Below are 12,129 nucleotides of genomic sequence, written 5' to 3'. Positions count from 1 at the left end.
ATAAGGATTAGGGAAGAAATTAATGAAATAGAGAACAATACACATCAATCAAAGAGCTAAGTTTTCCAACAGATTAACAAAATTATCAAATGTTTAGCCAAACTAACCAAAGGAGAGAGATGACTAAAATTAGAGATGAAAAGGGATTCATTACACAGCTGCAAATGATCATTAGGTAAAACCTTAACAAAGCATATTCCAAAACACTGGAAAACCTAGAGAAATAGATAAGTTTCTAAACTCATGTGACCTAGCAAAATTAAATCCAGATGATATAAACAATTTAAATAGACCTGTAATAAGCAATAGGATTAAAGCAGTGGTTAGAAGTCTTTCCACAGAATTCACTGCCTTTCCACAGTACCTGTACCTGTGTGCTTTTTCCCAAGTTTCTACTTCTCTTTTTTGATGACTTTTCTTATTTTTCTTTTGCTTTATCAGAGAGAAAAATAAGACTTTTTTGTCCATAAAAATAAAAGATTTTCCACAGAACAAGGATACATCAATACATCAAGAAGAGAGAGCCGACTGTCTACTATGAGATGTGTCATTTCTACCTCATCTGCCTGGGGTCCAGGAGTCATTACAGAGGAAAGGCTAACAAGAAAACTGTTCTCATGGCTAGCCTGAAAATCTGTCCCAGGGATTCAGTGAAGTCCCTGTGGTCACTCAAACCTGACCAATAGAGATAAGAGTCTACAGAGAAAGTAACACTAAATCACATCCCTATCTTGCCCGCCAAGGCTCAAGGGGCATTACAGAAGAGGAGGTGGAAAGATTGTTAAGAGGAGGTGGAAAGATTGTTAAGAGCCTGGGGGTAGGAATATCCTGAGACACCATGCCCCCACCCACCCCTGCAGAGACCCACTGAGGCCTCTTGGTTCCCACAATGAACACCAATGACCCCACAGAAGACCCAGAGCAGAATCGTGATGAGGGATAGGTGGATCTAAAAGTTCAACAGTTTTATTTAAAAAGCAATAAATAATTTTTAAAAGTCTCACAAAGAAAAAGTGTGGGAAGAGACATATTTACTGATGAACTCTACCTGACTTTTAGGGAAGATCTGACACCAACTTCTCCAACTACCCCAACAGAAGAGCAAGGAAAGGAAACGACCAGTTGCTGGACAAAGCCAGAACTGGCCCAATACCAAAAGTGGACAATGACATAAATAAAAAAGGAAGTTACACACCAATTTCCCTGATAAACACGAATGTAAAAATTCTCAAGAAAATAATCACAAACTAAATTCAAAACCATATTAAAAAGATGACACACCACACAACCAAACTGGTTTTACCCCAGCAACGCAATGCTAGTTCAACATACACAAATCTGTAAATGTAACTCACTATATAAACAAACCTAAAGACAGAAATCACATAATCATCTGGATAAAGGCAGAAGAGACATTTGGCCAACTTCAGCATGTCTTCATGATGAAAAGGTACTGAAGAAATTATTAGCACACTAAATACATTTCAAGATGATAAAGGCATCAATGAACATGTAGCCAGCATTATTATACTAAATGGGGAAAAATAGAGCAGTTCTGGTAAAATCTAGAGACAAGGGTGTCTACTGTCCAGTCGTATTCAATATAGTGCTCCGTGTATCAAAGCAATAAGAGAAAAAACATAAAATGAGATAAAAACAGGAAAGGAAGAAGTCAATTATCTCTATTTGGAGGGGAGCTGACTCTATGCTTACAAGACTGAAGGAACTCCACCAGAAACTCTTGTATCTGATAAGCACTTTCAGTATAGCATCAGGATATGAAATCAGCACACAAAAATCAGTAGCTTTCCTATATATCAATAAATGAGAAAGAAGTAAGGAAAAATATCTCATTAACAATAGCTCCAAAGCATAAACCTAACCAAGGAAGTGAAAGATCTTTATAGTGAAAATCCTAACATATTAAAGGAAGAAACTGAAGATTTAGATGATGGAATGACCCTCTATGCTCCTACACTGGCAGATTTAGTATTGTGAATTTCTGTATTACTAAAAAGTAATTAATTACAGACTTAATGCAATTCCAATCAAATCTCCAATGACATTCTTTACAGAACTAGAAAAAAAAAAAGCCAAAAATTCATATGGAAACAGAAAACAGCAAGAAGAGCCAATCCTCAACGCAAGGAACACTGGTAGAGGTATCACAGTCTCTGATCACTCTACAGAGCCATGGTGGCAGATAGTATGGTATTGGCACACACAAGGAAGACAGACACATAGACAGTGGAATAAAATACAGGATATAGAGACATTTAGATATAGGCTCTTAGTATTTGATATATACGTCAAAAACATACGTAGAGGAAAAAAAGGTAGCCTATTCAACAAATGAAGCTGGAAAAATGGACATCCACCTGCAGAAAAATGAAATTATATCCATATATGTCACCCTGCACAAAGAGCTTAATTTAAAACCTGAAATACTAAAACTTCTGGGAGGAAAAACACTTCAAGATACAGGCAGAAAAGCACAGAACTGACAACTGAGATTACATGAAACCAAAAGCTTCTGCACCACAAAGGAAACTATCAACCAAGCGGGCAGACAGCCTACAGAATGGGAGGCGGCCTCTGCCAGCTGTGGCTTAGACTGGGAGTTAATATCTACAACACATAAAGAACTGCAAAAATTGGGCTGGAGAGATGGCTTAGCGGTTAAGCGCTTACCTGTGAAGCCTAAGGACCCCGGTTCAAGGCTCGGTTCCCCAGGTCCCACGTTAGCCAGATGCACAAGGGGGCGCACGTGTCTGGAGTTCGTTTGCAGAGGCTGTAAGCCCTGGCGTGCCCATTCTCTCTCTCTCTCTCTCTATCTGTCTTTCTCTCTGTCGCTCTCAAATAAATAAATAAATTTTTTAAAAAAGAACTGCAAAAATTAAACACCAAAAAAGGTAAAGCTGCCAACCAATAAATGGGCAAATGAAATGAATATACAATTCTCAAAAGAAGAAACACAAACGGCCAATAAATACTTTTAAGAAGTATTCAACGTCCTTAGCCATTAAGGAAATGCAAATTAAAAGAACTTTTGAGATTCCACCTCACTTTAGTCAGGACAGCTATCTCAAGAAAACAAAACACATGGCTCAGTGATTAAAGGCACTTGCTTATAAAGTCTTCCCATCTGGTTTCAATTCAGCAGCCACTCAAAACTGGACAAGCACTTAATGTTCAGGTTCAGGTTCTGTGAAACACTAAACTTATAGCTGATCATATAGTACTCCTACCATTATTTCTAGGCACAAAGGATTCTCTATATTTTACTACAGAGATACTTGCACAACTATGTTTATTACTACTCTATTCACAATAGCAAGGAAATAGAATCAACCTAAGATGTCCATCAATAGATGAATGGATAATGAAATGTGGTGCATTCACACAAGAGATGTTATTTAGCCCTAAAGAAAAATAAAATTATGGCATGTACAGGAAAATGGATGGAATCAGAAAATTACCATATTAAGTAAGGTAAACCAGATTCAGGGCTGGAGAAATGGCTTAGCAATTAAGGCGCTTGCCTGGGATGCCTAAGAACACATGTTCAAATCTCCAGGTTCCACGTAGCCAGACGCATAGTGACACCATCATGCAATGTCGCACATGTGCACAAGAGGGTGCATGTGTCTGGAGTTTGTTCACAGTGGCTGAAAGGTCCTAGCATGCCCATTTTCTCTCTCTCTCTCTCTTTTTCTCTCTCTCTGTGCCCTTTCTCTCTCTTTCTCTCTCTCAAAAATAAATAAATAAATAAATAAAAATAAGAACTGGGAATGGTGGCACATGCCTTTAATCCCAGCACTCAGGAGGTAGAGGTAGGAAGAGTGCCATGAGTTCAAGACCACCCTGAGACTTCATAGTGAATTCCAGGTCAGCCTGAGCTAGAGTGAGACCCTACCTCGAACCCCCCCCCCAAAAAAATCAATCAATAATAAAAATAAAAAATAAGAAAGACAAGCACCATGTTATTCCTTATATACAGATAGACATGAAGATGGAGAAGAGAACCATTAGCTAAGGACTGTGAGTCTACTGATTATGGGAACTGATCTCAGCTGAATGCCAGCACACCAGGACCTCCATGCTACCACAAGAACTTCCTCCAGCAGCCCAAGCAGCAGCAAACAATCACTCTTCCCTAGAGCCTGCACAAAGTGAGAGAGCTGGTGGACTCTCGCTAGTTTGAAAACACTCATGCCAGACTTCTCACACAACTGCAGCATTGGTTGCAAATCACTAAGCTTGTGGTGACCTGATAGGGAAGCAATGGAAAATGAACAGGATTGGTCATGGCAACAAAACCCATGCAGCTGCCACTAGGGGGAATAGCTATGGAGAGATGTTAAGAGAAGGTTGGGAACAATGTTCCCAAGTTCAAACATCATTCTGGAACTGCAACAAGGGCTTCTAAGCAGCCCAACGCTTTTTCAGTACTCAGTGCAGAGCAAGCATGAATGGAATAGCCACACCTCCTGAAGCTCTAGAAAACAGACTCCCAAGTCTACCGAGGTGTTTTAGGGGAAAACAATAACTGCAGCAGCAACCAAGAAAAACCTTACCATGTGATGGCACGAAACCTGTAATGTTCCCGATTTGCTCTGACTGCGGTTAAGGTCACCAATTCGAAACCCATTATGCAGGGGTAACTTCTATCACCCTGCTCCGTGTTCTAGTTTAGGGACTTTAACATTGAAGCTCCTTCAAATATTTTCTCTGAAATAGGTGGATACAGAGCACAAACAGAGTTGTAATCCCTGGCCCCCTAGCACACCCGGGTGAGTCCTCGCTACCTACAAATGAGGACATCAGGGTAAGCATGAAATGCGAAGTTCTAACCCAGCAGTGAACATGAATGACAGCGCCCTCACCAGGAGAGCAGCACTTTGTTCGATTCCATGGCAGCATTTTCCTGTACCTAGAACAAGGGAATAGAAACGATGGCCTATGGGTCAGCCACCTGAACTTAAGGACCCATTTCATTGGTTCCCTTGCTATTTACAGATACTTCTGCTTTGGCCAGGGACATGCTACCGAGGCTGAAATGCTTACTCTAACACCTCTTTAAGGATGAGTCTGGCCTATATTCCAGACCATAGAGATCTTCATTAGTAAAAACAACTATTTCTTATAACAGTGGGGAAGGAAATTCTACCAACCTAAGTGGGTGCTTGGCTGCTGATCTAAAAATTTCCGGAGAGCAAAACAAAGAAAAGAAAGCAGTCACATTTTTACTAAGTCAGAAAAATAAACAAGCACTTGCTATCAACTAGCTACTTATTCTATGAGGTATTAACACTGAAACATTAATATGAAAATAGCTAATGTGTAAGGATGTTGTGGCTCACAGCTCTAATCTCAGCAATTGGGAGGATGAGATAGGAAGATAGCCATGAGTTTGAAGCCTGCCTCATCTACAGAGTGAACTCCAGGTCAGTATAGATTAGAGTGAAACCCTGTCTTAAAAAGCCCAAGAGAAAACAAAAAATCAAAAGAGACCAATTTTAAGTCATGCTTTGTAGAAATAACTACAGCCAACTCCAAAACTTCAAGTCATCCAAAGAATAGGGGATCCCTAGCATGTAGCCAGAGGCAGGCTCTCCTCTCCCTGGCACCAGTATTGGAATGAAGGTCTTCAGATGACTGGACATGAAGGGGAGAGTGAGATCTCAGCCCCTTCCTCATCCTCTTATTGCTTCTCAAACATAAGGTGAAGAACTTTGTTCCACCAGACTCCAACCATGATATGCCCAAAGCAACAAGGCCCATCATCTATGGACTAAATAGTCCTAAAAAGAGAAAAAAATAAACTTTCTCTGCAAATTGATAACCACAGGTATTTGTTATAACAGAAAACTGACTAACACAATCTCATTACAAGATTGTATTTCAAAGCAAGTATCCTACCTTAATAGAAGCAATATGAAGCAATGTCTCTCCTCGACGATTTCTTTTCCCAGCCAGAAGTCTCACTGTGGAGGGGCTCAACATCATTTGTCTATAAGCTGAGTCATTCAGTGTAGAAGGTGGTGTGCCTGGGGAAAGGCTGACAGAGTCATCTAGGACACTATTTTTTCTCCTGAATGTGTCATCAACTTGAAGTTTGCTTGAGGTTGGTAAAGAATGGTCAAGCAATGATATGTTTTTGGAGAACACTGTCGGCTTCACCGAAGCTCCTCTGGTACTTGGAACATTGCTTCCATGTCTCTTTGAAACAGGGTTGGAAAGTCTGTGGCAACATTTGCGCTTTCCACTCCAGCCTAATGGCAGAGAGGTCTCCAAGCAAGCATCCTTTTCGGAGACCCACTTCTCAGGAGTCGCTTCACTCTGGCTCTCAGCATCTGGTGATTCAATATGGTCAGCCAATGGTAAAGAGACGTCAGTCCAGCTCCCAAAACTCTCAGATTCCGCCACTGAGCCACTCGCTAGTAAATTGATGTCACCATTGCCCTGGGGACTTGTGGCAACGGATGGTTGGCTACAGAAGGACACCAGCCTTTCTTTAGGTTCTTCTTCAGAATCGCATTCACTGTCTTCCTTGTCAGACAATAAATTCCATTCTTGGTTGATCTTAGATAACGTTTTCTTTTTTTGCTTTCGTGCAGATGTGGCAGAAGCCTTTTTAGCACTCTTAGAAACAGTGGTGGGAGGACTCGTGGAAACAAATTCATACGCTGAGGATTCCTGAACTTCGCCATCATTTGTCTTCAGAGGCTGGGTTTGCACGGAAACCTTATTCACAACATATCTGACTCTCTTACTTCGAGGACTAAACCACATTTTTATTGAATTCTTCTTGTTTTCTGCATCATTAAATATGTTTACCCTCGTTGTATCTTCTTTTTGATCTGCTAGAACAAAAGAAAAAAAAAAGAAGGAGGCAGTAGAAATTAATCTCTCCCATCTTCACCTCCCACAGAATTTTACTTGTGGCTCTCCTAAGGGATGCCAGCTTTTATTTCTATACCCTTTTTTCTACTCGAGACTTGCGACCTCCTTGAGAAAAGGAAATGGTTATGGAATCCTGTGTGTGCCAGACCATATTCTATCAACTTGAAATACAGCAAAAAATAAAACATGGAACTTAGAGACACTGAGAAGACAGAAAATTAAGTAAAATACACATCATGCCAGATTGTGATAAAGGCTACGGAGTAAAAGCTGTCAAAAAATAAGGCACATGGGACCAGGGAGATGGCTCGTCACGTAAGCACAAGAGCCCAAGGATCAGAGAATCACCAGTACCTATCTGCAAAGCTGAGCGTGGCCACATTGCCTATAACCCAGTCCTGTGTGCGGTGCAGACAGGAGAATTGATGGGGCTCAGTGGACAGCCAGTCTGACCAAAAATGGCTGCTCCAGGTTCAGTGAGAGATTCCTTCGAGGTAACCCCACAAAGAGCCACAGAGGGGGACACCCGACATTCTCCTCTGGCCTCTGCATGAGTACATGCGAATGAACCTTAGAATGAATGACGAGACTGAACGAGGGGAAGAACTGTGTGGTTCTCACAGACCGTACAAATAGCTTTTCTGAGAATAGTGCCATGAGATGCTTTTCCAGTAAGTTCCTGACTTGAAACTTCCTCTGAAGTCACCCTTATTACCATGCAATCTGCCAGCCTAAACTAAGGTGATGAGGGTCCTCTGCCTGCTCACCTTTGCCCTGCACAGCACAGATGACCAACCTGACACGGGATGTCTAGAGATGCTGGCTCTTTACCCCACTTCCTCAGTGACTGGTTTCCCTCCTGATCCAGAACAATGTGTGCATGAGTGAAATACACCAACTGCAATTAAGAACAATGCATGTAAAAAGTCACAAATTGCCCACAGAACTGTTGAAGGCAACAGGTGGGCTCGGCGTGACTAGATCTGGGAATGGCGTATGTGGGTTCCAGATTATCAGTCTAAAAAGCCAACCCCTTCACTTTAAGCTTAAAGAACTATGTAGAGGTAAAAGTTCCTTGTCCTTTGCCCACGTAATACTAACTCTTCATGTGTTACTGTTTGCTTTTCAATAAAAACAGCAATGAGTGCCTGTCAGCAGATGCCACGACGCAGAGCATGAGAGCAGCAGACACAGAGCAGCAGCCCTTGGTTTGAACACTCCGAGGGTCAGTTTGCTTTCTTTGTAAAAGCAGCTAGCCCATCCCTGAACACAAATCCAAGAGTCAGTTTCCGTAATCCCAGGAGAGTGCCCCAACTAGGCACGAATGCATCTGCGTGCACACACACACCCACACACACACGCACATACACACGGAATGGAAAAAGGGTGAAACAGAAGAAAGGACAGATGTGGATTTAATAAGCACAACATATTAATTAGTGCCAGAAACTTTTGAAACATTTGTATGCCAATCAATATAATCCTGCCATAAATACAAATGCTTACCACTGAATGGAAAGACCACTCACATTTTTTTCACTTGTGTGTGTGAAATTTATGTAAGTGCTGACATGGTACCCCATGCGCTCACTTGCGTTGGGGTACGCTTTCCTGTGGTGGCCTGAACAGAACATCAGGTGTCAACTATATAGCTCCTCCACCTGCTTTTCTTTAAGCCAGTCTCTTACTGATCCTAAAAATTGCCATTATTTGTGTGCGTGCGTGTGTGTGTGTGTGTGTGTGCGCGCGCTCCAGCAGTCTCTGGCTCTCCATTTCCCTATGAATCTGAGATTACAGGCAGATGTGTCCATGACCAGCTGTTTAATGTGGGTTCTGGAGATCTGAAGTTGTGCAGTCTCAGGCTCCCCAGGCCCTCATGCTTCTGAAAGAAGTGCACTTAACCACTAAGCCTCTCTCCAACCCTCACAGAAGTCTTTTTCTCCCCACTATTAAAGGAGGATTACAAACCTCTTTTCATTTGTGTGGGGAATCCCATTCACCTGGGAACTTCAGGGTAGGCTTTTCCTCTGTCACTTTTCATTGACTTCACAGGCCACCATGCACAAAGCCAAAAAAGATGAAGGCCAGGATCTTCCTCACTGACACACTGTAAGAGCACTTTTCAGATTCTGAGCTCTCACCTTTAGATCCATTCACTTTATTTAAAAAAAAAAAAAAAATCCTCTTCAGACTGGGAGGTACAGTGCTCACCTGGCGTATAAAAAGCCATGGATGGATTCCATCACCAACATAAATTTCATTTTGAAAAAACTTAAAATTCTCTCCCTCCTCTCCAGATGTGGCAGCTTACAATTACAGTACTGGGGCAGAGGCAGGGGATCTCTGTGCTCTAGTTAGATATTTTAGCCGTATCTGCAAGCTCTACGTTCAGCAAGAGGCCTTGTCTCAAAAATTGAGGTAGACAACAATTGAGAAAGACACTCAGTGTCGACCTCTGACCTCCACAAACATGTGCGCCAACACACACAATAATGAAATATTAAAAAGGAACATAGGTAACACAACTTGATAAGGTTTAGAATAAGTGATGAACAAATTACTTCATATTGCCTACTATCATTTTCCAAAGTAATAGACAATAATCTCTGACAAACTTGGCAATTTACACCGTTTTCTTACTATAAAAATAAATAGGAAGATATGAATTATAACTTTCCCCTTCAGAAGCAATTTATCATTCATGCTGAATCTGTATCAAATCTTTTTTTACATTATAGAACCACAGAAAAATTTTAACAGATCTCTAAATACAACGAAGTCAGGACTTATAAAGTCAACATGTAGAAAATACACTAAATAAAAATTTTAATTGGACATGGTGGTACACAACTCTAAGCCGCACACTTGGGAGGTAGAGGCAGGGCAATCAGGAGCAAGGTTACCCTCAGCTACATGACACAAAGTCAACTTGGGCTACAAACAACCCTATCTCAAAAGGAAAAAAAAAAAAAAAATCACAGAAATTAATTTTAAGTAGGCTTTTTCTTTAGAACAGTTAGTACTAAAGACAGATTAATGTAATTTTTATTGCTTTTAAGAATTTTCTTTTAAATACTCTCATGTCTTGAAACACTGGCAAGAGAAAATATGTCCATCAAATAATTTTTCTTTTTCTCATTTTTATTTACACAGAACTCTGTTTTGTTGTTTTACCAACTTAAAATTAACACATTAGAAGATAAATACAGGTATCAAAAGTTCAAAATCAGGCTGGAGAGATGGCTTAGTGGTTAAGTGCTTGCCTGTGAAGCCTAAGGACCCCAGTTCGAGGCTCGATTCCCCAGGTCCCAAGTTAACCAGATGCACAAGGGGGCGCACGCATCTGGTTCGTTTGCAGAGGCTGGAAGCCCTGGCGCGCCCATTCTCTCTCTCCCTCTATCTGTCTTTCTCTCTGTGTCTGTTGCTCTCAAATAAATAAATTAAAATTTTTCTTTAAAAAGTTCAAAATCACTTCCTTTGTCTTTCTGCATTTCCCACTTCTTGAACACATATATGCTTCTTATGAATATATTCACTAGGAAAAGATAAAGCACCTTGGGTAGGGAAGAAGGACTGTAAATACCAAGTTTTCAGGAATAAATCACTAGCATTCAATTCTGTAGGATTCAGAGATGGTCCTTGCCTGACAACAATATTAAACTACCTTCTACCGAAGCCACCGCTTCTGCTAAAAAGGTAGCAGTTCAGTGAAGTCGGCAAACAGATGAGCCCAGCTGAGGGCAGATGCCTCTTCAGGAGAAAGCAGACCATCACCTACCCCAGAGGCAGGTTCTTGGGAATCAGAACAAGCAGAATGAGTTGTCCATTCACACATAGACTGACTGTACATCTAAATTCAACAAGGTCTTTCTTTGCAGTGACAAATAGATTTCAAAAACAAACCACTTCACATAAAATCTCAAGTCTAGTGGAAAGGTCAAAATGAAATGGTACCAGGATTACATTTTTTTAAGAAGGACTCGGATTACAAAGACTTAAAGGTTAATCCTGAGGTACTGTGTGAAAACTGTATTTTTATTTTTAATAACATTGATAATGACATGTTCAATTAGAATGAAGTCAAATTGTAAAGTCTTCAGTATTTACAATATTAACATGTAGAGCTGGCATCTGAAGGCAAAATCACAGCTTGTGAATAGCAGCGGCACATGCAATGACTAAAACCTTTACATCTGAGGAGATAACAAATTCCATTCTCAGTGTACACATTTCCTAACTCAGAAAAGAGTAAATGAACACAGCACATAGCTATGTAATTTACACAGACACAATCCCTTTATTGATCATTGTGCAATAACACCTTTGCTCAAGATTCCCTAACTTGGCTTAACCAAGCAAGCACAACTGCAAATTATGACCATAATTCTGAATTTTACGCAGCATATCTAAGAAAAAACTGCAAAAATCAAAACACAGCACAGCTGCTAAAACATAAATCATACTATTAACAGCTACAACTGTTTTTATGCGTGAATGCTTCTAAGCCTGATAAATTATCATATTCATTTCATAAACAAAAGCACTGGTTCTTCCTCTACACAGCAAATTCCTTAATGATGACATTTAAAAGAATCCTATTCTCTGAATTTAAATATTTCAGAGTACACCACAAAATATCAAGGAACAGAGATACATGTGTTGCTAAGGAGCTTCTTGGCCAAATTCTTTTTTTTTAATTTAATAATAAGCTACAGAAAAGGAAGCAATTAGAAACTGATTTCACTATCATTAATCTACATCAAAAGATTACCACGATATATATTATGTGCCTTTCAAATCATTTGCTATCACAGGTTTCACAACAGAAGTTGAGATATCTCTTTGACTAATCCCTTATTAAAAAAAAAGTCAAAAAAAAAATACTTTGCTTACCATCTGTGTAACATTAACACCTTCACTGAAGAATGATTATTTTCTAAGAAGTTTTTAGGTCTATTTAAGAAAAACAGCAGCAACACAGCTATTCAATTACTCATCTTCATCTATTATAAAAAGTTATAGCATATATGAGAAACTATATAATTACTTTAGAAGAACCGCCATCGCTCTGAAGAGAACTGTACATTGTGAGCCTATGAAAGCATAATCAAAGCATGTCTCTAATGTCACCAACACCAATGTGCTACAAAAACTTGACCAGCACCTGGCAAGATCTGATTTAATATGATGAGGTTTGAGAGAAAAACAAAATTTTTAGATTTA

General features: G+C 40.1%; 1 protein-coding gene across 4 annotated transcripts in view; it reads right to left on the bottom strand.

Moving 5' to 3' along the window:
* Positions 1-12,129, bottom strand: part of Bard1 (BRCA1 associated RING domain 1) — an 85,171-nt gene that overhangs the window by 55,425 nt on the left and 17,617 nt on the right. For 2 of the 4 annotated variants that reach the window (XM_045148054.1, XM_045148057.1), the window contains exon 4: positions 5,923-6,866. In XM_045148054.1, the coding sequence (XP_045003989.1) occupies positions 5,923-6,866 (944 nt within the window). The remainder of the gene's footprint in view (positions 1-5,922; positions 6,867-12,129) is intronic. The other 2 variants (XM_045148056.1, XM_045148058.1) reach the window with 1 other exon arrangement.

Source organism: Jaculus jaculus, chromosome 4, assembly GCF_020740685.1.
Source record: "Jaculus jaculus isolate mJacJac1 chromosome 4, mJacJac1.mat.Y.cur, whole genome shotgun sequence".
Lineage (NCBI taxonomy): Eukaryota > Metazoa > Chordata > Mammalia > Rodentia > Dipodidae > Jaculus > Jaculus jaculus.
This window is presented reverse-complemented; position numbering and strand designations above follow the sequence as displayed.